The sequence below is a fragment of the Hyperolius riggenbachi genome, chromosome 1, assembly GCF_040937935.1.
Source record: "Hyperolius riggenbachi isolate aHypRig1 chromosome 1, aHypRig1.pri, whole genome shotgun sequence".
NCBI classification, from domain to species: Eukaryota; Metazoa; Chordata; class Amphibia; order Anura; family Hyperoliidae; genus Hyperolius; species Hyperolius riggenbachi.
Genome location: NC_090646.1, coordinates 660,152,126 through 660,177,681, shown reverse-complemented (window position 1 = coordinate 660,177,681; position 25,556 = coordinate 660,152,126). Strand labels below are relative to the sequence as shown.

At 44.5% G+C, this 25,556-nt stretch overlaps 1 protein-coding gene across 1 annotated transcript in view; it reads right to left on the bottom strand.

Moving 5' to 3' along the window:
* Positions 1-4,867: 4,867 nt before the first annotated feature.
* Positions 4,868-25,556, bottom strand: part of ARK2N (arkadia (RNF111) N-terminal like PKA signaling regulator 2N) — a 144,493-nt gene continuing 123,804 nt past the window's right edge. The window contains exons 4-5 of the mRNA XM_068252248.1: positions 21,285-21,408; positions 4,868-19,745 (exon numbers count right to left, since the gene is read on the bottom strand). Of these exons, the coding sequence (XP_068108349.1) occupies positions 19,556-19,745; positions 21,285-21,408 (314 nt within the window). The 3' untranslated portion in view covers positions 4,868-19,555. The remainder of the gene's footprint in view (positions 19,746-21,284; positions 21,409-25,556) is intronic.

Here is a 25,556-nt window from a genome sequence, read left to right as displayed (position 1 = left end):
TGGTGTAGTAGATTTCATATATTGTTACAGTAAAGCTGTTACTGAACAGCTACTGTAACAAAAACGCCTGCAAAACCGCTCTGAAGTGCCGTTTTTCAGAGCGGTTTGCGTTGTTCCTATACTTAACATTGAGGCCGAAACGCCTCCGCAATCCAAAATCTGCAGCAGCCCGGGAGTATGCGTTTATGCAAAACGCCTCCCGCTCTGGTGTGCACCAGCCCATTGAGATACATTACCCAAGCGGATCCGCACCCGCAAGCAGATCGCAAAACGCAGCAGAACCGCTCTGGTGTGCACTAGGCCTTAGTGTCTGAGCCTATGACATACAGTTTAGGGCCATAAATATTTGGACACAGACAACTTTTTTTTTTTCTAATTTTGGTTCTATACCTTATCACAATGAATTCTGAATGAAACAACCCTACGGGAATCTCAGTGACGTACTACCCGCCCAGCAGGGAGTACGTCACTGAGCAGAGGGCGGAGCTATGCATATGACTGTCGGCGCACTCTACTGCGGGGTCACATGACTGACAAGGTCAAGTGTAAAACCAGACCTAAAAGGAAAATCCCAGACTTACCTCGGGAGGGAAGCCTTTGCATCCTCCTGAAGCTCACACTGTCCTTCAGACCACCGATCCAGCGCTGGGACTCTCTGGAAGTCTTCCTGTTCCTCAGTCCATCCTGTCATTTCACCACTGTCTCCAGGTGGAGGTATTCAACCCCCTGGATCTTTGGAAGTACTCACTTTCCTGAGTAGTTTCAAAGATGAGCGTATTGCTACTGGGCATGTGCAAGTCTGGTCCGGGCATGTGCAGTAAGCATGCGGCACTCCTAGGAAATAATCGAGGAAACAAGTAGTTCTGCTACACCAGAAGATGGCGCTGGACAGAGGAATGTGAAGGCTCTATGCTGTCCACAGCGTTCCCTCTACTATAGAAAGTATCACACCTGTAGAGAGTTTTCTCACTTCAAGTTTTAATTAAAGGATACCCGAAGTGACATGTGACATGATGAGATAGACATGGGTATGTACAGTGCCTAGCACACAAATAACTATGCTGTGTTCCTTTTTTTCTTTCTCTGCCTGAAAGAGTTAAATATCAGGTATGTAAGTGGCTGACTCAGTCCTGACTCAGACAGGAAGTGACTACAGTGTGACCCTCACTATTAAGAAATTAAAACTATAAAACACTTTCCTAGCAGAAAATGGCTTCTGAGAGCAGGGAAGAAATAAAAGGGGTCAATAGTTCATAGATATTAGCTCTGGCATACTTCAATGATTGTGTCATTGAGCAAAAACATTAAAACAGTTAAAACTTAAAATGTAGATTTAAACATAAAATAAAATTGTGGAATATCTTAAAAAGTTATTTTTAGGAGAAGGAAGATAGATACAATTGCTTATTTCATTCGTTTATTTTCGCCTTGGGTGTCCTTTAAAGGACAACTGTAGTGAGAGGTATATGGAGGCTGCCATATTTATTTCCTTTTAAACAATACCAGTTGCCTGTCAGACCTGCTGGTCTATGTGGCTGCAGTAGTGTCTGCATAACACCAGAAACCAGCAGGTGGTTAATCCAGTCATAAAGGGTTGGTGCACACACCAGAGCGGTTCACGAGCGTTTTTATAAACGCTAGTGGTTTGAAAACCGCTTGGCTAATGTATGTTAATGGGCTGGTGCACACAAGAGCGGTTAGTTTTTCCCCCAAACGCAAACTCGGGGGCTGCAGCATTTTTTAGATTTCGGAGGCGTTTCTGCCTCATTGTTAAAGTATAAGAAAGTGGAAAACGGCTCTGATAAACACTAGATCAGAGCGGTTTTCCAGGCGTTTTTGATACAGAAGCTGTTCAGTAACAGCTTTACTGTAACAATATATGAAATCTGCTACACAAAGTCGCACCAAAAAACGCTAGGCGTGTGTAGAAAACCTCTCTAACATGCCTAGAATCGCTCTAAAATCTGCTTCAAAAACCTCTGGCGTCTTGCAGATCTGCTAGAGGTTATTGTTGTGCACTGGGCCTAACACTTCATCTATGGCTGGACAGCCAGGCAACTGGTATTGCTTAAAAGGAAAGAAATATGGCAGCCTCCGTATCTCTCTCGCTTCAGTTGTCCTTTACGGGCCCTTTACCAATGGCTGCAATCTACTTCAAAAAGTGGACCACAACCGTTTTGCCGATCGTGTGAGCACTGCGCTTTATATGTCAATCGTGGTGCTCCTTTCCCATTAGTGCACGTCGTATTTTTTTTTTTACCGAACATCCATCGTAAGCTTGCACAATTCTCGTTGTGATCGTGCTCCATTCCCGGTGGCTATACTGCGCAATTGCGCTGAGCGTAAAAGACAGCATATGCTATCGCAAACAGTGCGATTGTGCTTGTAGTGGAAAAGGTCCTTTAATAGGCTACATTTGAAGAAAAAATATATCTGTTACGGCCAGTACCCGAAGTTTGGCTGCTTTGCGTTTTGGTCGGCCACTTCGGGTTCTGGCCGGTCAATGTGCGAAGTGCCCGCGTCGGTGCGGCCAATGTTAGAAATGAAATGATTCCAGTAAGATTAATGTATTTTCTGGCCGTCTCGCTGCGGCCAAATGTTTCAAAAAGTGAGTTCATTTAATGAAATTAAGCCGGCGGCAATGTAACAAATAAAGCCGCCGGCTTCAGCTCTCTCTCCTCCCCCCTGCCTCTCTCCTATACAATACTGGGCAGCCAGCGGGGACATGCTCGTCCCCCCAGAGTCGTTCGTCGCAGCAGGGAATCCTGCTCTTGCAGAGCGGGTGCTGGCAGAAGCAATATCTGCAGCCTCCCCACTCTGCTGCCCTGGCGCGACGAACGACTCTCGGGGACATGCATGTCCCCACCGGCTGCCCGTAGGAGAGAAAGGCAGGGGGAGGAGAGAAAGCTGAATCTGCCAGCTTAATTTCATTAAATGAACTCACTTTTTGAAACATTTGGCCGCATAGAGACGGCCGGAAAATACATTAATCTTACTGGAATCATTTCATTTCTAACATTGGCAGCACCGCCGCGGCCACTTCGCACATTGACCGGCCAGAACCTGAAGTGGCCAAACTTCAGGTACTGGCCGTAACATATCCACGTACCTTTTTGCAGACTCCACATGGCTGGTCATGTGGCCCGTTTCCAGAACTCCTTCAGATTAGTTCATCAACCCTTTCTCATCCCTTTTCGCAATCACCCACGTCCTCCCCAGTACTAGTTTTTTATGGGGTGTTGGGGAGACCCGGGTAATTGCATAAAAGCTGCTACTGGCTTCCAGGGGGTCTGTACCTCCTCGTTCTAGACCCGGCATCAGGGGAGGGTGCGGGGCAAAAACCAGCTTGCTCGCCATAACTCCACCCCCTCGCACGAGTGCCAGCGTAATATCGTAATTATGTGGCGCAGCATGGAACTGAAAATCAGAGTGACAGACTTTGTAAAACAATTTCATCCACATAGGGTGACACCGTGCCAGACCAGATCCGGCATAAGCGCCCCTACAACAACCCCAAATGTGGCTACGTAATATTTTTATTTCTTAACAGTGCCACTCAGTGGCAGCCATTTTACTACCTTGACGACTGAACCATGAGCTTGTCAGCCCACGAGCGCCATTTTAGTGCAATTTAAATGCAGCCAAATAGCAGTGCTTGACATATGGGGGTGTTAACCCTTAAAATCTGAGCACGGCCAGAGGGGGCGCCTCTTTACCGCCGGTACCGAATGCTAGTAAGCGCCTGGCCAGTGCACAGGAGCAGCTGACCGGTGGTGAATTCATCAGCCTTCCTCCTCCCATGTGAAAGAGGCCTGAGAGAAGAAAGTGGTGATCTTGTGTGTATACTGCCAGTACTTTCACAGTAGAAACAAAGGGAGGACAGTGAAGAGCCCACTATGGTGTAGTGAGATGATGTTGTAATAATGAGAAAAACAAGAGTGGTTTCCTTCCAAGGCAACCACTGGATAAGCAGGTAGGGAATTTCTCCTGTTCCCAACCAGGTTTAAGAAGTCGCTCTCCATAGGCAGGAAAAAAGTGGGAAAAAACCCTCCCATCAGGGTGGGTAGCAGTACTTTGTAGAAACAGAGGTGCCAGTAAAGTGTAAAATATGATAATAACAGTTTAAAAAAAGGAGGGGGGGGGGGGGGGGGGAGGTGGACTTACCTACCCACAGAAGTCTCAAGAGATTAAAAACTAATAACCATTGTTTATGTTAACGGCAGTGCAAAAGTTGACTGACTCTTAGGTGCATGCAAAAATTTACAAAAAACACATCAATAATTAGCAAACATAAATATCACAAACTCCCATAAAAAGTCTCCTCTACCAGGCGCTTATGTTTGAAGAGGTCGTAAATTGAGACTGTAGATTTAATATACTTTTTGCATGCACCCAAGAGTCAGTAAACGTTTGTACTGCCGCTATTATTCACACTGACATGGTGCATGCAGAAATGTATATTCATTTTTATAATTGGTGTATATATACAGTATATGTGTAAGTAAAGTGGCCTTTCTCTATAAGGCCCCTTGCAATAGGTTATTTGCTGTCCTGGTCCCCTGCTCTCTAATTTAGGTCTCCATCGTTTATTTCAAACTCCCAAAATTTCAGCAACGTGTTTCATGGTCAACCTGCGAAACGCGCGGCAGCAATTTTTGGAGTGTGAAATAAACGATCGTTGCTAATCTTACTCGTCTGTCAAGTCTTCTGTGGGGAGCTCAGTCCCCCCCCCCCCCTTTCAAACAGTTTTTGTAATATATTTTATACTTAACAGGTGCCTGTTTCTACAAAACACTTTCACGGTGTTCACCACAGCATATAACTTGCGTCACACACTAAAATGAGAAAATAACAACACGCAACACTGTTTAAATAATTCACTCTATTTTATTCGGTTTTAAAATATTGTAACTTTTTATTCTACAGACTTGTTTTCAAAAACAGAAAGGTCTCGTCTTGCACCAAAAAATATATGTATTTATAATAACACTCTTATTTCGTCCCCTCCCTGCCCCAAAAGAGAAAAAACAAAAACACAACTAGGTAAAACAAAAGATTTAAAAAAAAATACGCAAATAAAAAATTAAAACAAAAAAGGGGGTGAAATTGTTTTTATTTAACAGAGCGCAAAGGGCAATGGTGCAGGGCCAAACGACAGCCAATCGGGTCTCTGGACCTTAGTGCACGCAGTCAGACTATTGGAAGAAGTTCTGATTGGCTGCGGCGCATCGCTGCAAAATCAAGGGAGGCACAAAAAAGTCAAAAAGTGGTGAGAAATGTACAAGGTAAATTCTGAAGTGATGCGAGAACCAGTCACATGAATGCTGTGTAACAAATGGAATACTTCTTATTACATTATGCTCACATCAGGAAATCTATATATCACTTGGGGCTTGATTCAGAAAAGGGTGCTAAGTGTTAGCACGCCAGTGAAAAGCCACTTTGCATGTGCTAACATGCTTTGCACGTGCTAAGTAGTTAGCACATGCAAACTACTTAGCACCGTAGTTAGCACATGTAAACTACTTAGCACCGTAGTTAGCACATGTAAACTACTTAGCACCGTAGTTAGCACATGTAAACTACTTAGCACCGTAGTTAGCACATGTAAACTACTTAGCACCGTAGTTAGCACATGTAAACTACTTAGCACCGTAGTTAGCACATGTAAACTACTTAGCACCGTAGTTAGCACATGTAAACTACTTAGCACCCTAGTTAGCACATGTAAACTTCTTAGCACCGTAGTTAGCACATGTAAACTACTTAGCACCGTAGTTAGCACATGTAAACTACTTAGCACACTAGTTGTTTTTTTTTAAATCAGTGTTTATTCAACAAAGAAAAGGAACATATGACAGAATATGCAGTGTAGCAGTGCGCCGTCTATCTTTTCCAACAGTAGCTTCAGCATCAATTATCACTGTGGAAGATGAGAGGTATTGTTAACAAAAATATAATGATCGTAACATAAAATATAGAGCTCAGATTGAATATAAATTTCCAAATATTCTATCTTTTACAAGATCATAATTAGCAAGACCAGGGGTATCTAACCATGGAGCTTAGCACCCTAGTTAGCACGGTGCTAAGTAGTAGTTTGCATGTCCTAACTACGGTGCTAAGTAGTTTGCATGTGCTAACTATGGTGCTAAGTTTGCATGTGCTAACTACGGTGCTAAGTAGTTTGCATGTGCTAACTATGGTGCTAAGTTTGCATGTGCTAACTACGGTGCTAAGTTTGCATGTGCTAACTACGGTGCTAAGTTTGCATGTGCTAACTACGGTGCTAAGTAGTTTGTATGTGCTAACTACTTAGCACCCTAGTTAGCACGCCCAAAGCCTTTAGGCGTGCTAACTGAGTTAGCACCGTTTACTGAATCGAGCCCTTTGTATTAAAAAAAAGGGCTAACATTGCACTTCGGTGTAACCATAGAAACAGTACTGGGTTTGGACTACAGACTGTGTAACTATGGTAACAGTACTGGGTTTGGACTAAAGAGAACTGCTGTCAGGACAACGTTGGCCAAAAGGAAGCAAATAATTCAGAGATGGTGTAGATTTTATGGACATTTACCGATCTTTGATTGGATTGTATCCCACAGACAGACAATTCTTAATATAGGAGCAACAACTTGTGGTAAAGATACAGACTGCATGTCACATCTATGTATATATATCAGATATAAGTGGAACTGGGCTTCCCTATTGGTCAGAGAAGACATCTGTCACACTAAAGAACCAATAAAAAGGACAGAAGGTAGTAACTTTTCCCTCTCCCGAACAATCGGTTTGCTGAGCAGTTTTCAGTGAAGCCCACCTCTGATCATGTACTTTATATTATAAACACAGTTTTCATACCAATTGAATGCCGCTTGCAATTGGGACAATCGAGATTGTCCCAATCATTGCCCGCTGGCCTTACGTTGCTTGATGTTACTTTAGAGTCACTTTAATTGAAAAACATCTGAATGATAATAATGATGTAATAAGTAGTATACCATTTTTGCACGGCCCCATCGGTGACTGGTCCTCTTTACAGAAGCAGCCCAACAACTACATTTCAGGGAAAATAAAACAACACAAAAGAAGACACAGAAAGAAAACACACAATTGCCATTGCCCAATCTGATTTGTCGCAGCAAATAGGCGGTACATATCCGCGGCACACTGATAGGTTTATCCAGGAGGGGGAGGAGCTCTGCCACCCACAGCAACCAATCACTACATCCTGGTATGATAACTCTTATACACTTAAGAGTTAATTTTTTTTCTGCATTGCAGTGCACTGTGAAAAAGCTTAAGTTTTTCAGTGTATAGTGTGAGAGGCCATAGGGAAACATGGACATTTCCTTGCACATCAGTTGTCCTTTTCAGTTATAACTGACAAAGTGTAAAAGGACCCTTACTCAAACAGGAGTCACTGCTTATGTCACATTACTGAGCGGAGGGCAATAGAATCGCCTGTTTGAATTTTCATAGTCAAGGATGGAGAGCCTGTGTGGGCAAACTAACCTGTGTGCAGCTCCCAGCCTGGGTCATATCAGGTCATAGTGAGGATTTGTTGGTAAAATGACAGTCATGGTACTGTAGTTACACGCCGCACCTGTCATGACAAATTATTTAATAATATATCTCTGTAGATTTATGACCAAACGTTCTCATCGCTGCTGTGTGTAGGTTGCTTCCACTGTACTCATCTTCAAGCTATCCTCACTGTGATCTCATGTGACCCCGATGAGATGAGGCCTGGCCTGATATTAAGCACACCTGAAGTAAAAGGTATATGGCGGCTGCCATATTTATTTTAAACAATACCAGATCCCCGGTTGTCCTGCTGATCTCTTTGGCTGCAGTAGTGTCTGAATCACACATCTGAAACAAGCATGCAGCTAATCCAATCAGAATCACCAGATCTGCTGCATGCTTGTTCAAAGTCTGGGACTAAGAGTATTAAAGGGAAACTCAATGGAGAAGAATAGGGATTTTTCCTTTTAAAATAATACCAGTTGCCTGACTCTCCTGCTGATCCCGTGTCTCTAATACTTTTAGTCACAGCCCCTCAACAAGCATGCAGATCAGGTGCTCTGACTGAAGTCAGACTGGATTAGCTGCATGCTTGTTTCAGGTGTGTGATTCAGCCACTACTCCAGCCAAAGAGATCAGCAGGAGTGCCAGGAAACTGGTATTGTTAACCATTTAAGCCCTCAGTCGTTTCCACTTTATGCATCCGAGCAATGTTCACCTCCCATTCATTAGCCTATAACTTTATCACTACTTATCACAATGAACTGATCTATAGCTTGTTTTTTCCGCCACCAAATAGGCTTTCTTTGGGGGGGTACATTTTGCTAAGAGCTACCTTACTGTAAATGCATTTTAACAGGAAGAATAAGAAAAAAACTGAAAAAATTCATTATTTCTCAGTTTTCGGCCATTATAGTTTTAAAATAATACATGGCTCCATAATTAAAACTCATGTATTGTATTTGCCCATTTGTCACGGTTATTTCACCGTTTAAATTATGTCCCTATCACAATGTATGGCGACAATATTTTATCTGGAAATAAAAGAGCATTTTTTCCGTTTTGCATCCATCACTATTTACAAGCTTATAAAAAAAAATAGAAATATTTCATCTTTACATAGATATTTAAAAAGTTTAGACTCTTAGGTAAATATTTATGTGTTTTTTTTTTTATTTTATAGTAATTTTTTTTTAATTAAACCTTTTATGTGGGTATTTTTGGGAAGGTGGGATATAAATAGTGTTTTATTTGGGGAAATATTTGTGTATTGTAATGTTTTTTTACTTTTAGATGTAGTTTTACTTTTTGGCCACAAGATGGCAATCTTGAGTTTGTTTACATGACGTCACATTGTACGCTTAGAGGGACATAGAGTCAGAAAAAGCGTAGCTTCCGAGAGAAGCTGTCGCTTTTTCTGCGGGGGAGATTAATCGGTGATCGGGCACCATAGCCCAATACATTGATTCCTAGGCTAACTAATCCGCGGCCGGGAGTGCGCGTGCACACGCGCGATCGGCCGCGGGAACGCGCATGTCCTCCTTGACGTTTTTATACGTCAAGGAGGACAAAGTGGTTAAAAAGGAAATGAATATGGCAGCTTCCATATAACTCTCAGTTCAGGTGTACTTTAAGAGTGCAAGGAAACCATCCCCTTTCATAGTAGCCCCACACTGAGCCTTGCGTTGTCCCTGTTTTGCCAGATACTAGATATGTAGATGTGTTACACGTTTGAAATGTTTGGGTGATGAACTCACAAAGATCTGGGTGGGAGTTTTTCATCTATGAGTGCTATGCGTTTTCTAAACGTATAGTGTGAAAGAGCCGTAGGCAACTGCCTAGCCCGGAAACGTGGACTGAAGTCGCTCAGCAGAGGGTTTTTAGTACGAAGGGGTGTGTAAGGCCTCTGCTAACCCACTCCTGAAAATGTCCCATCTTTCATGCAGACGGTTCAAGGTTTAAAACTAATAAGAATGACTGATGGGTTGCTGTGGTTGGCCAGCCTCTCCAAAGGATCTACAGCCACAAAGAAAAATCTCTGCGTTGCCCATTTTTGCATCAAATACCCTATTTCGACATTTTTAAAAAATTCTTATGAGGTTGACTGGGTATCTGAAATGAAAACTCCATCCACCATCAAGCCCAGAGTGTGTGAGGAAAATGGACACTTAAAGCCCTAGTTCAGGATCATGTTTTACAATTGCATTTCATAGAGAATGCAAGCACACTTTCTATTGGCTGTTAGTCTCTAGGGAGGTGTGGCTGCGACTGGACTGCAGTGCACCCCCCTCCCCATGGTATGGACTGTGCCACTTGCAGACACATGTGACATCTCTGAATGCTGAAGCAGGGATTGCCCGGAGGCGTCTTTGCTGTTTGCTGAGAAGACCTTGCAGCCACCACCATGAAATGCAGCAAAAACTTTGCCATTTTATATGGCAAAACTTAATGGTTTTGGAATACATTTTAAATGAAATCTTATTATAATTGCATCTCCCTCTATAGGTGGCATTATAAAAAATGGTCCTGAACTTGAGTTCTAAAGCCACCAGATATCAATACGGCTGGAGGAATGTTCAGAGCTGGTAGTCACACTACCTTTGCTTGAAGCCTTCAGAATGTCTTCTCTATGTCTTGAAATTCCCAGGATGTGACATCATATGCCCTCGCCAGTCCAGATCACTTCCTGCTAAAGATAGTAGGTACTGTAGATAGGAGTCTACAGATAGAATTTCCTGATCGGGAAGCACAGCAGCCAAACAAGTGATGTCACAACCCAGACATTCCAAGACTGAAGACACTGTGAAGACCATCAGAAGGAGATCTCCAGATCATCGCAAGGCGATGGGCAGAATTCCGCTAAAAGGAAACATCGACGTTTAACGCAAAGTTAAGAAAGTAAAAGCCTGTGGATCCTCCAGAGGTTTCCCACGCCGTCCTCCAATGCCGTGACCTTCCTTAACATCAGGGTCGTGCTCCTCTTTTGGCACAAGCAAGGCCGTGCACTGAAGAGGAGCGCTGCCTGATGTGATCACCAACAAGCCCTTGTCAGTCATCTTTGAAGGGCCCGCTCTCGGCAACAGGGGACCGAAGGGTGGCGTGGCAAGCTTCTATAGGATCCAGAGGCTTCTCTCTTCTTAGGCAAAGAACTTACTTTTTCTACTTTGCGAGTTCTTGGGCTGAGGAGTAACTACCCCTGCGATGGAGAGGGGCCCAGAGGCCTGGGGGGGCCCCAACTACTAACCTTCCCTCCCTCCAATACTCCAGATCTTGTGTATTTGTGGCTACGCTTGTTACAGGTGTGAAGATTATGATGGTCACCCGTGTTTTATGACCCTTGTGAGATGGGCCCCCAGGCTGTGAGGGTCACCAGGGGAAGGGGATGTGATCATTGGGGGAGGCCCCATCAAAGTGTTGCCGGACGGCCCCATGATTATTAGTTGAGCCCCTGGAGTCTTGGGTACACTTTAACTATCTCCATCTCCATTGCCTCACATGAACACGCCCGGTTCTGCCTTTCTCTGACCCCAATTCCGCTTCCTCTGGGCCATATCACCCTATAACACAAACTCTTAGCTGAGATGTTCCGAACAACGAGGGTAACAGCTCTCTACTCGGCTGCGACTACAGTGTGCGGGGACAGGTACTCTTTAACACCTCAACAGCTGATGAGTGCATTCACCTTTAAACCAAACAACAGCTTCACAAAATTTGATTTCTTAAAATGAAAAAAAATAAAAATAATAATATTTGAATAATAAAATAAAATAAAAAGTGGGAGGGAAAAAAACAAAACAACTTAAAGCTAGACATTTCTTGTTTTCCTTTAAAATCCCCCACATACATCCATCCAGTGATTGTGTTAGCTAGTCTGAACAACATAAAATCGGTTAAAAGGAATACAAAGTAGTGTCTTAAATAAAATTAAAACAGCAAAAGACTAAAATACATAATCAACTGAAAATAGAAATAAAAAAATAAAACAGTGCACAGATCATAGGAAGCCTAGCGTCAGGTGAACCTGTATCTACATGTGCTTGTGTACAAGCTCTCGACCAGATAAACCGGATGTCGGCCATTTTGTGCCCGTGAGGAGGCACCGGGGCAATCGCAAGGTTTGACATTGATAGAATATTGATGTAATGACTGCCTTTGGCATTGCTTGGCAGTCATTAGGTTTTCAGTATTTATTTAGAGGAAGAAATTGTGTGCTTTAAGGAGTTGTGCAGCAAAGCCAGAAAGAAACGAAGATTATTTACGAAAACCCATGTGGGTTCTTAAAAGGGACCTCCGTGGTTAACGGGAACAGTGAATTGTGGGCGGGACTCAGAAGCTAAACTTGCAAGCAGGTCATCGCAAAGCCTTGGTGGACATGAATTGTATACAACATAGGTAAAGATACGAGGGCGTCACCGATTATATAGCCAAAAATATTAAGCCACACCGCCTCCATAAAGCTGCGTACACACGTGAGATACAAGTTTTTTGAAAAAGGATGAACACCAAACGATCTGCTGATAACCGTTACAAAATAGTTTGCAAAAGACCTCCAAAGAGGGTGACCAAAGATATCTGTCTCTCAATCCTTCAATTAAATTGTCTGACGATGATTTTTCGTTACACAAGTTGGGTATGAGATCACCAGATATTTGGTAACTTCTGTGTGCAGGGCGCATGCGTGGGGTCACTGATCGCATGCGTACAGCATCGTTAGAACGATCTGATGTTCAAACCTTCCTGCCAAACCTAGGCAAGATTTATTCCTCGTTTTCCAAAGACTTTTATCTGACGTGCGTACCCAACTTAAGAATGGAGGAGGAGTCAGATTCTACTCCTTGTACTCCACCCACAACTAATGTACAGTTACTGGGACTGCTATAGTCTCTATAGTCATTGTATTGTAAAAATCTGATCGGCTGAACGCATTTGAGGAAAATATTGTACCGTTACTGGGCACCTATGCGCAGTTGCGGCGCGTACAAATGCACAAAGATCGTCACCCACTGGGACTGAGAGTCAATCACTCAGACGGCTGAATGCTGTACAGACAGCAGGAGGGGAAAAATGTGCTCAGCAGAAATAAAGCAGCACTCCAGATCTGTGTGTGTGTGATTTGTACGCACACTAGATTACACAGAGCCCCGACGGTCACTCTAGCGTGAAAGTCCTATTCTCTATTGTGTTATTTAAAGAGGAACTGTAGTGAAAATAACAATGAATGAAATTGCTTAATGTTTTCCTGATGGGAAAATAAACAAAAAAAAAACATGTACTCCTAAACATAATTAACAAGTAACACAAAGTCAAAGCACTATACATTCCCTAACGTGACTATGCCACCATTAAAAATAAAAGCTAGTTTTTAATGCCCAGTTCAGGTTGAAACATTTTGGTTGTGGATGGAGAGGGGAGGGGTTTGGAACTCTTTCTGCTGTTATGGCTGTCTGTGTTCCTGTCGGGAAGGACTTCCTGTTCAAGTCGCAGTGTAAGCCTTGCGTTCAGAAAAAACGGAAAAAGTTCCGCACAAAATCTTGTGTTCAATCGAGTCCCAACTTTATTGATACAGTCATGGAGCTGACATGTTTCGGACTCACAGGAGTCACCTTGCGTTCCGAGTGGTCTCGCCCAGCCAGCCAATGAGTTCAAATCAGGAAGTGACCTCCAGATCGCGTTCAAAAGTTGAACCGTGCTTATAAAGGATATCTGAGGAGAGGGAGATGTTCAGTGTAACTCACCTGGGGCCACTTCCAGCCCACCGCTATCTATCAGCCCCCCTCTGCCGTGGTTCCAATCACTCCGGTGTGCCGCTGCGCAAGTCACGCTACGTCTTGTTGAATCGTGCTGCCACAGCTGGGAGCTTTCTGCACATGCACAATTCGTAAACACTTAAACTGCACTTGTGCAGAACACTCCTGGTCACAGGTCGTAGTCTAGGAGGAGGTGCGTAGCCACGGCAGCGCATGCATGACTTGCAGAGAAGCAGTACACAGGAAGTGATTGGAACCACAGCGAGGATCCTGAGAGATCGTGGGGGGGGGAGGGGTGGGGTGTCGGGGGCTGGAAGAAAGCCCCGGATGAGTTAAACTGAACTTCTTTCACTCGCCTTCGATATCCTTTAAAGAGACAAAGCGAAAATAAACTCATGATATAATGATTTGTATGTGTAGTACAGCTAAGAAATAAATCATTAGCAGCAGAGACAGAAGTCTAATACTGTTTCCAGTACAGGAAGAGTTAAGAAATTCCAGTTGTTATCTAGGCAAAAGAGCCATTGAGCTCCAGGACTTTCAAAGTTGCAGAGAGCTCTGTCTTCTGAAGCTTGTTATCTCAACTGTCAGTCACTGTATTGTTTGTTTTCCTGCAGAGGACAAGTCAAAAGTCCACCTGCCTGCACTGTAAAATCATTTAGAATGCTGAGTAGTGTGTAAACTGCAAATATTAGAGAATGATGCAATATTATAAAAAAACACCACATAAATGAGAATATTTTCTTTGCTACTAATGTTCCACTAATTATCCGTACTACACAACCGATTCATTATAGCATCATTTTTTCCGCTTCAGTGTCTTTTTAGTGCTTCAGACACGCAATAAAGTCGGTGTACTGTCAGATGACCACTGGGTGGTAGAAACCTTTTAATTGCTGCTGTCCATTTCCTCATTACACAGGCCTGGATTTACGAGTGGAGTTCTCCAGAACAGGAGCACAGACAGTGGTAAAAGTTAGCAGTGGTTCCGAGTCCTTCCCCCTCCCTACACATTGCCTGGAGTTGAGCATAACAGCCTAACTTATAAAGACAAACAGCTGGGCTAGTGCGGACTACCCTGCATATCTTACCAGAGCTGCCATGTGCATGCTGTGTGGTTGTGTGGCGTCCTCCTCCCCTATGTGGTAGTTACTTGTCATTCAAAGATCTGATTGTAGGTCCTCCTACACATCTGGAGTGCGCCACCTAGTGGGGAGCTGTCTCCAGTCAGATGTGTGAGAGGAACTGCATTCAAGGATACACAAGGTGATATGAGGAGATAAGACACATGTTCCTTCTTTTATTTCTCTGATTAAAAGAGTTAAAAATCAGGTATACAAGTGTCAGTATCTGTCTGTGTCAGATTACAGCGTAACCTTCACTGATAAGTAATTGCAGCCATAAAACACTTTCCTGGCAGAAAATGACTTCTGGGAGCAGGAAAAAGATAAAATGGGTCAATAGTTCATAGATTTGGGCTCTGACATACTTCAATGAATGTGTCAGTGAGCAGAGACAATGAAACAGTAAAAATTTAAAAAGAGGATTTCAATATAAAATAAAATTTTAGGAGCAGGAGGATAGATACAACTGTTTATCTCATCAGTGTATTTTCACCTCGTGTTTCCTTTCAGAGCTCTAATGTGATCGTTAGGAGTTATGGAGGAGGAGGCCGGGTTAAACTATGGAAGACGACAGCTCTGGCAGAGAAGACATAAAGGGCAGTGTTGAACTTGTATTTATTTTTAGCCATCAATTTGGCATTAATTTAACACTGAAGTGACCGTCTGCAATATAAACCGAACAGATGATTGTGACCCACAGTTCCAGAGACTACAAACGTAAGTTAATTGAAAAAAAGAAGTGAACTAGCTGATATTCTGAGCTTCCCTGTTGGTCAGTGATGCCGTCCACCACAGTACTAGACCAATAAGAAAGCTTTACAGGTCAGAGGGGAGGGATTTCCTCTTGACACTGGGAGACTTCCTCCTGACACTCTTAACAAAAGTAATCAGCTATGGAACAAAGAATAGCATTTTTCAGTGAAGGATACATCTGGTTATGCCCTTTTTCAGCATTTGTTCTGTTCATATTGCTCCGGTTTACTTCAGAGTCATCATGTTTCAGAGGACAAGGCTGAACAATGTAATAGCATACAATATGGCTTGCTCCACTACCTACGACCGATAGGTAAGGTCCACAATAAGGAAATATAAAAAGAAGCTGTTTGTAATGTATGATGCGCTAAATTTCGACTCTGCAGGGAAAAGGACTGGCCACGCCTCCTGCAGCTGTCTTCTACTGACCAATGAAATGTTTGGACTTTGGGATCTATGCAGCAGTAACACCCCCCGAAGAGTAGGAGTTGTGAAGAAATTTCTGAAATATATTTGTGGGGACGGAAGGGTGTTCAAAACACGTCTGCGTTGTTATAGGAGGAAATCTATTTTATTGCTTGATAATGAAATGAGATGCAATGGGTGTGGCATGGCTATGAATGCAGTGGGTGTGGCATGGCTATAAACGCAGTGGGTGTGGCATGGCTATGCACGCAGTGGGTGTGGCATGGCTATGCACGCAGTAGGTGTGGCATGGTTATGCACGCAGTGGGTGTGGCATGGCTATGCACGCAGTGGGTGTGGCATGGTTATGCACGCAGTGGGTGTGGCATGGCTATAAACATCAGCAGAGGGAGTTACGAAGGTGTGATGAGCTTTGGACAAAGTCTTCTGGGAAATCTATTGCTGTTTGGTGGCTGATAGGGAGCATGCGTCCCATTTATCGCCGACTTTTCTGAATTTACAAACTTAACATGACTAAAGTCTTAAACTTGTTTTTTTTTTTTCTAAGAGTTTTTAAAGTGTCCCATCATCACTGTTTATACTTTCACAGCTGCCAGCAGAGGTGCCTTGTCCTAGAGGGGTCATATGCCGATAATTCATTTGTAGACTGTCGTTCAACTCTCAAACCTCGAGATGTTCAAATAAGACAAATCATGGCCATCTTTTGTAATTACTGTTAGCTCCACCCCTTATTCCACAAGCCCAACCCCTTCCTGTGTCCCCTGTCTCACAACAGGAGCACTAACCAATGGTGAGGCTTTGAGATTGTGGGGGGGGGCAGGGCTTATCATGACTACTAAGGACACTCCTTACAAGGAGCATCAGGAGTTGGGTTCCTAGCTGTAGCTGTTTTAGTCATTTAGAGAAGCAAGAAAGAATAAAATGGCTGATCCTTAAAGGGGAACTCTTTGAGGTGTCACTGGACCTGGCATGAAGAATATTTGCTATTTATCGTTTTAAAAAAGTGCTTGACCTTCATTCACATACTCCAACGTGTCAGGCGATAAGCAGAAAGACAGCTTACATGCACTGCAGCTTAACTGACAATAATGCCATCTTTAAACACAACACACTGCCCAACAGAAGCTGTTTATCAATGACAACACAGCAGGCCAGAAGTGGATAAACCCTGAGGGTCAGGTAGTCAAGGCCTATGCTAATGTCTAACATTTTCACTTTCCCACTAACCTAAAGCAGGTGTGAAAAATAGCTTCCATGAGTGCATTTAAACTTACTTTCCACTAACAGCAATTTTGTTTTCATCCATATTTCAAAGCATATTTCTGTATAAGCAAGGGAAGGGGGCATTTACAGATTTAGAAGGATAACTGATATAACTTGGAGGTACCTTTGTTTGGGACATCCTGGCATTTTCACAATTTCCACTTTGTACGCGACAAAGCTACGAAAACACGGTATTGTCTCCAGAGAGGTCTGCCAGGGACCATCAGGAAGCTCTTGAGATCAAAGGAGTCAAGTACAGGAAAGAGACCAAAGGTCTGCGTCAAAGTATGAGGTCATCAAAGGCTAAGTTAGTATATGATAAGCAAGGCTTTCTTCCCGGGCTATGTAGCAGCTCTTAGAGTGAGCAACAGTGTTCCTACCATTCAGGAACATGACTTGTGGGAGGTCAATCATCTCATTTCAGGATGTTCAGGGCTAAAAGTCCACCAGAGCTGGCTGTGGAAGTAAAACAAGGGAAAACAGACTAACATCTCATGGGAAACTAGTGATAGGTATTGTGGAACTCAGAAGAGGAGGTGACTGATGGAGATCATCTGAAGTCAAGATGGAGTTTTGACTCCAAACAAAGTTTGGAACACCTCCCCAGTAGAAATATGGAAACTAGATTAAAACGAAAAGGCTTAGGATGATTAGAAAGAAAATCACCTTAGATAATTAAAAAAATAAAACCTCTTTTACTAAAAGGACTTGATTGAGGACTTTGTTGGGGCCCAGTTCCAAACAGACTCATCGCTAGTGGTGGAGAGCTTGGGGGTGGTGGTCTAGGGTTGGCGGTGGTGGAAAAGAGCGTGAGAGAAGGGCCGATTCCTCGAGGTCCATTTGTGTTTGACACCTGCTGGGAGACCTTCTCTGGGGGTACAAGACTTGCACTTGAAACACATTCTACTGGCTGATTTGTAGGGTGGAGTTGTGGGTGAAGCAGTGCGTGAGACTGAACCATCCACATACTAAGCAGATGAGAAAAGACACTCCCAGTTAACATCTGGGGAGGGGCATAGACCAGGAAGCGGGCCTTCTGAAACAATCCACAGGGCAGTCCATTGGCTTTCTAAAGTAAGGAACTAAGAGTAGGCTTCAATCTAAATAATAAATACATTATAATGATTAGGAAAATAAATACCTAAAAGTGGGTTTTTGGCTAATTTAGATTAAAAAATGAATCCATGAAGTTCCCCGCTATATCGGGCAGTGAAAGAGAACAAGATTAGTAATTTTTATCTAAAAAAAAAGTTTGGAAAAGTTATCCGCCGCAGAAGTTGCCGAGCGCTGTAATTACAGCGCAGGAGATTTGGGCGCAGCCGGCGTCACCATAGACCGTAATAGGAATTACGGCTATAGCTGAAGTAAGACGAAGCTGAAGTTACTTTTAAAACACTGTAATTCAGCTGCCAGCAATAGCTGGAAGCCGAATTACATCATTTCCCACCATCCACGAGGACCTGGAGGGAGAATAGTATTTAATACCACCAGGTACTTGTGCAGCAGCAGGATCAGCCATATACCGACTGTATCCTGTGCCCAAGTCTACCGGCGGCCAATTCATACTGTATGTATGCAAAGTCTTTCCAAAGTGTCTATGTATTCAGATCTCGCGGAATGGCCGGGTTCTGCCTACGAGACACTGCGTCGTAGAGCACCACCCACTAATTCATTATTTCATCTCCTGGCAATTCATAAAATATTATTTTAGATAACTATGCCTAAAAATTGGAAAAAAATAAAATAAAATAAAAAAGCAGAGGTTATTACAAAATAAAAAAGGGAAAGCACTTTCTACAGCAACTCCTAGATCTCACCTCTTCTACCTCACTGCTACAGTTATCTGCTCACTCTCAGGAGGTCTGAACCACTCCCTCTGATTAATCACATGAGCAGGAGGAGAGCAGACAGATCGCGCCATCAGGTGAAGCCACGCCTTTCAGCTGACAGACAGCCTATCATAACCGCCACTCTCTGGTAGGGAGGTGTGGCTTCACCCGGAACTTCCTGATGAGAATATGTTGCTTTATAAATGTAGCAGCAGATTTTTTTTCCAAAATGCAAAACTAATTTAAAGTTCTATTAAAGGCTAAAAAAGAAGAAGAAAAGAAACGTGCCTGAATTTTTTTTAGGCTTAAAGTTTTACCACCTACTGCAGGCAACCATTTATATCCAAACATGGCCGTCAATCCCATGGCCGTCCAGAGGAAGTAAGTTTAACGCCTTGTGCAACAGTGATCGTTTTCTACCTGGAAACCCCTGCGGCTAACAAGCACGATCTGTCTGCTGATTGTATGTATGCTGAGGAAGCAGCCTTCATCGATTTTACATTGTAACCATTCATTATAAATACTTATGCATATATTATCGTGGTGTTTTTTTTCTTCAAACAAACAATACAATTAAATTAGCGATAATAAGGGAAGAAAAACAGAAAGGTGCTTTGCCCCATAGTAGAAAATTCAAAATGGATATCTTAAAGGGGCAAAGGGGCGGTTACCTTAAAAACAGAAAATGGACACGGCTGGGCCTCGGGGGATAAACTGAAAGTTACAAGTGTGCTTTCTAATGCATGGCTCGCCAAACTGCAAGGATATGAAACTCCTGGACTCCCGGTGGACAGGACGTGACCTCGCAGGAAGTATTGTGCCGGAGGAAGCATTGCAGGAACAGAAACCAGAGGGGGAGGATGGGGGTGGTAGGGAGGCGGAGATTTTACAGTAAATATCTGCGCATAGACTCTTCCTCCAGAGTTAGATCAACTACTTCTTGGGGGGCAGTCCAGTTCTGCTGGGGAGTTGCACTTGTCCATGATGGCGTTTGGTGTGAGCTGTGATTCTGGGGGCTGGCCGAGTGCTTCCATGACGATACTCTCTGTATTACTCCGCCCCGAGGATGGACATACCTGATGAAGGAATGAAAAATACACAAAAACAATCATCTCAAAGTGGAAAATAAAAATATTTTGGTTGTGCTGTTAAAAAGATGGACTCCAGATTGATATAAAATACATTTCTCACCTTCCTCTGATTAAAGGAAACATCCAAGCATAAAAATAAATAAAGATCCACTTACCTGGGGCTTCCTCCAGCCTCTTGCAGCCGTCCTGCGCCCTCACCGCAGCTCCGGTGGCTCCTGGCCTCCTCCACTGGCAAAGCCGACCTAGCCAGGTCGGATTCCGGGTCGGCAGCTGCTGCGTTCCCCGGTGCAGGTCACGTGGTCTCGCTGACGTCAATAGGACGGTACTGCGCAGACGCAGAACTACTGCGCCTGCGCAGTACCGTTCTATTGACGTCAGCGAGACCACGTGACCCGCGCCGTGGAACGCAGCAGCAGCCGACCCGTAACCCGACCTGGCTAGGTCTGCTTTGCCAGTGGAGGAGACCAGGATCCACCGGAGCTGCGGCGAGGGTGCAGGACGGCTGCAAGAGGCTAGAGGAAGCCCCAGGTAAGTGGATCTTTATTTTTATTTTTTTATGCTTGGACCATCACTTTAAGTTCAGTGGTGATCAGGAGGTGATCAGGACACAGGACAGTTGTAATTGTGTCTCATGCTCCCTGTCACCTCCTTTCAACCAAAAAGATGGCTGCCCCCATGAAATCACAAACATTTGCCTGTTCTTTTGAAACAGGGTGGGTAAGAGATTATATTACCTATTATCTATTTTAATTGAGATAACTAATGTAACTTAATGACAGTATGTATGTTTAGGCTGAAGTTCCCCTTTAAGTTTCATACACACTAGAAAGAATTCATTTGAGGCCAACCAGCACCGTCTCGGCTGAGAATCTGGCATGTACAGGTGTCCCACTAAGATCTGGCATGCCAAATAACTGGCCAGGGTTAAAGAGAATCTGTACTCTAATATTCTTACACTAAAAAGCATACCATTCTATTCATTATTTTCTCCTGTGCCCCTCTGTGCTGTTTCTGCCACTCTCTGCTGCAATCCTGGCTTGTAATTAACAGTTTTAGGCAGTGTTTACAAACAAACTAACCAGCTTCTAATAGGCTCAACTAAGCATAGTGTATGAGTCATTCAGAGTATGCAGGTGGCCTGCAGAGGGTGTGTATCGCTTCTACCAATCACAAGCAGCCCTGCACATTCCACACAATCAAGCTTTAGCCCGACAAACAGGACAGAGTAAAGATACATTGATTTATTACAGAGACAGTGCAGTTAGGAAAGACTGCAGTAAGCCAGAGCAGATTAGAAAAGGCATAGGAACTTATAGGATAGAAGAACTAAGGCTGAAAAAATTGTTACAGAGTCTCTTTAAAGCCTGGGACCCCAGCAGTGCAAGGCGAGAAAGCTAGCCATGTACCCTACGAGGGGCAGAATCTGATTGGCTGCTGTGGGTCATGTGGGCACTTGTGACATACAGAGCATGGTGGCAGATGGTGCTGCTGGTTCCGCACACAGATGAAATGTTTGTGACGTACCTCGCTTGTTCCTGCACACCGACTATCTCCACCTCGCTGCCTGATGACGCAATGTTTATCTCATCCTCATCCTTTTTGGGCGATTTGCTGGGCTGTACAAAGGGGGTCAGTTTGGTTTCCAAACCTGCGGAAAAAACAACAATGCTGTAACCAGGAAAGTTTGTGGCAATACAGACAGTAGGGATTTATACAATCGTGGGGAAAGATGCAATATTAAAGAGTCTAAAGCCAAAATAATTACCGTATATTCTGGCGTATAAGCCGACCGGGTGTATAAGACGATCCCCCAACTTTTCCAGTTAAAATATCGATTTTGGGATATACTCGCCGTATACGACTACCCCTCTTCCAAAGCACACCAAATAAAGTTTTTTTTTTTTTAAAAAGCGGAGAGGGGAGTGAAGTTTTCACAGGCTGAGGGCTGGAGATGCAGAGCAGCTTGCCTGTGTGTAATTATTATTATTATTTATTATTATTTAGTATTTATATAGCGCCGACACATTACGCAGCGCTGTACAGTGTATATATATATTTTGTCTTGTCGCTAACTGTCCCTCAAAGGAGCTCACAATCTAATCCCTACCATTGCCATATGTCTATATTATGTAGTGTAAGTACTGTAGTCTAGGGCCAATTTAGGGGGAGCCAATTAACTTATCCATATGTTTTTGGAGTGTGGAAGGAAACCGGAGTGCCCGGAGGAAAGCCACGCAGACACGGAGAGAACATACAAACTCTTTGCAGATAGTGCCCTGGCTGGGATTCGAACCAGGGACCCAGCGCTGCAAGGCGAGAGAGCTAACCACTACGCCACTGTGCTGCCCATGTAATGTTTACAAGCAGAACATGGCTGCTCTCATTGTATCACAGGAAGAAATAATCATATACTGTTGAAGCTGTTTGCAGCTAGATTTGCTGTGTAAACTATCTAAACTTTAGATAAGATATACTGTATAGACAAGTTACTTGTTATAGTTCGTTTTTCATCTCGGATCCACTGTAAATGGCTAGACACAAGTTCAATTCAAAGCAGATAGTCTGGCATAGCATACAATAAAAACATTTTCGTCGACTTTAAAGTGCCCATACAGTCATCCAAAATTGACAGTACCCCAGAGTGTCATCTATGCAGAAATCACCATTCCCTGCAGCAGTGCTGTGAGCTGCCATTACATGGGTATGTTATATCTGGTTCATTCGCTAACAGTCAGTGAGCCTTGCACTCTGAAACTCTCTGCTGTTCTTGGTTAGCCTTATCTCTTACACTTAGGGCTCACTCACACTGGCAATCGCAAACCGCTAGCGCTCAGCGTGGGTGATTTTACCGCGGATAGCGCTGTAAAATTACTTCACACTCAGGCGATTCCCGAGCAATCGCGATCAGCGCTTTAAGCACTGTATCGCGATCCCTCCAGAATCACAGAAAAATGCTGCAAGCAACGCGTTCTGCGATTGTTGCTAATCGCAAATCCCCCGCGATCAGTGGCAACTGCGGCAATTAGATCATTGCCATAAGGTTTATATTTTAAATCGCTAGCGCTGCGGCAATTAACGGGAGTCACCTGCTAATCGCCCGAGTGAGAATGGGCCCTTATGCTAGGTACACACCATACAATTTTCTGGCAGATTTACCTGCCAGATCGATTATTTCCAAAATGTCCAATTTTAAATTTCGATCAATTTTTCGATCTTTTTTTTTAACAATTTTTTTCGATCGATTTTCATAGAACTGAATGAAAATCGATTGAAAAAAAAACTATCAAAAAAAAGATCTGAAAATCAATCGAAATTCAGATTGGACATGTTGGAAATAATCGATCTGGCAGGTAAATCTGCCAGAAAATTGTATTGCGTGTACCTCGCATAAGTGAACAAAGAACAATCAGCTCCTGATAAGGCTCTTTTTTTTTTTTAAAGGACTCATGACCCATACTCACGGGCTACAATTGTCGCCGCAACACGCGGCGCGCACGTGTTGCGGCGACAGGTCACCCGTGAGTATGAGGCGCAACACGGGCGTGCACCCCGAACCGTCGCTTGTCGCTGCTGTTGCCAGGCGATTGGCGCGGTCAATCGCCTGGCGACAGTTGCCGCCGCAACTTCGCCGCAACTGTCGCTAGTCCGCGTGAGTACGCGGACTAGCGACAGCAACCTCTATAGAGAACACAGAGCTTCCGGCGGGGGGAGGAGGAACGTCGGCGACAGCTTCCGTCGCACCGCTGATCCCTCTTCCGCGTGTGTACGCGGAGGGACGTGGCGACGAGCTGTCGCCGAACTGTCGCGCACACGCTCCCGTGTGCTAGCGACAGTGAAGAAAAGTTGCCTCTGAGTATGGGCCATAAAACTCACCCTGTGCTGCCACAGGCCAACCCTACCGAATAACTACTAGGAACTGATGGCCCATACTCACGGGCAACTTTTCTTCACTGTCGCTAGCACACGGGAGCGCGTGCGCGACAGTTCGGCGACAGCTCGTCGCCACGTCCCTCCGCGTACACACGCGGAAGAGGGATCAGCGGTGCGACGGAAGCTGTCGCCGACGTTCCTCCTCCCCCCTGCCGGAAGCTCCGTGTTCTCTATAGAGGTTGCTGTCGCTAGTCCGCATACTCACGTGGACTAGCGACAGTTGCGGCGAAGTTGCGGCGGCAACTGTCGCCAGGCGATTGACCGCGCCAATCGCCTGGCGACAGCAGTGACGAGCGATGGTTCGGGGTGCACGCCCGTGTTGCGCCTCATACTCACGGGCGACAATTGTAGCCAGTATGGGCCATGAGATGAACAATGAGAAGCCTGTTTATCACTTCTAGGACATATGACAAAAAGTTAAAGGGGACTGTTTCAGACAGTTCTCACTTACGTTTCCAACCTTACACGACATCCCCAACTGTCCTCTCTGCTCCTCCAATGACCAACTTAAAAAATCCTTACTCACAACCTTCTCCCATACATGGCCCATACACTTAACGATTTTCCCACCATATACAGCAGATTCAATCACTGTGACCGAATCTGCTGTGAAATTGTTGCGCAAACGCTGACCGAACGATCGATTTCCGTCCAAAATCGATCGTTTCCATCTATCTTTCCGTGCTGAAGATTTCGCTCGATCGCCGGCGGGTCGGGAGTGCGTCAATAGAGGCGTTCGAATGTCCGACGACCGACGCTAGCGTTAATACATTACCTGCTCCGCCGGCGCGAGTCCCCGCTCTCACTTTACTTCCTGCCGGGGAAATTTTAAACAGTAGAGGGGGCTCTTCTGTCTAAACTTCCTGTCGGGACAGGAAGTAAGTGAAGCCAGCCAGAGCCCAGCGCGGAGAAGGGACAGCGGAGACCAGGGGACTCGCGCCGGCCATATCAGGTAATGTATGCCGAAGGGGGGGCAGCGGCATCACAACAGATTGTGAATCGGTTTCATAGTGAAATCGATTCAAAATCTGTTTGCAGTGTAGGCAGCCAATAGATCCCAGAAGCACCAGAGTCAGCTGAGGAGGCCAATATTGACCGCACATGTGCAGAAGAACCAGAGTCAGCTGAGGAGGCCAATAATGATGCACATGTGCAGAAGCACCAGAGTCAGCTGAGGAGGCCAATAATGACCGCACATGTGCAGAAGAACCAGAGTCAGCTGAGGAGGCCAATAATGATGCAGATGTGCAGAAGCACCAGAGTCAGCTGAGGAGGCCAATAATGACCGCACATGTGCAGAAGAACCAGAGTCAGCTGAGGAGGCCAATAATGACCGCACATGTGCAGAAGCACCAGAGTCAGCTGAGGAGGCCAATAATGACCGCACATGTGCAGAAGAACCAGAGTCAGCTGAGGAGGCCAATAATGACCGCACATGTGCAGAAGAACTAGAGTCAGCTGAGGAGGCCAATAATGACCGCACATGTGCAGAAGAACTAGAGTCAGCTGAGGAGGCCAATAATGACCGCACATGTGCAGAAGAACCAGAGTCAGCTGAGGAGGCCAATAATGACCGCACATGTGCAGAAGCACCAGAGTCAGCTGAGGAGGCCAATAATGACCGCACATGTGCAGAAGAACCAGAGTCAGCTGAGGAGGCCAATAATGACCGCACATGTGCAGAAAAACCAGAGTCAGCTGAGGAGGCCAATTATGACCGCACATGTGCAGAAAAACCAGAGTCAGCTGAGGAGGCCAATAATGACCGCACATGTGCAGACGCAGCAGAGTCAGCTGAAGAGGCCAATAATGACCGCACATGTGCAGAAGAACCAGAGTCAGCTGAGGAGGCCAATAATGACCGCA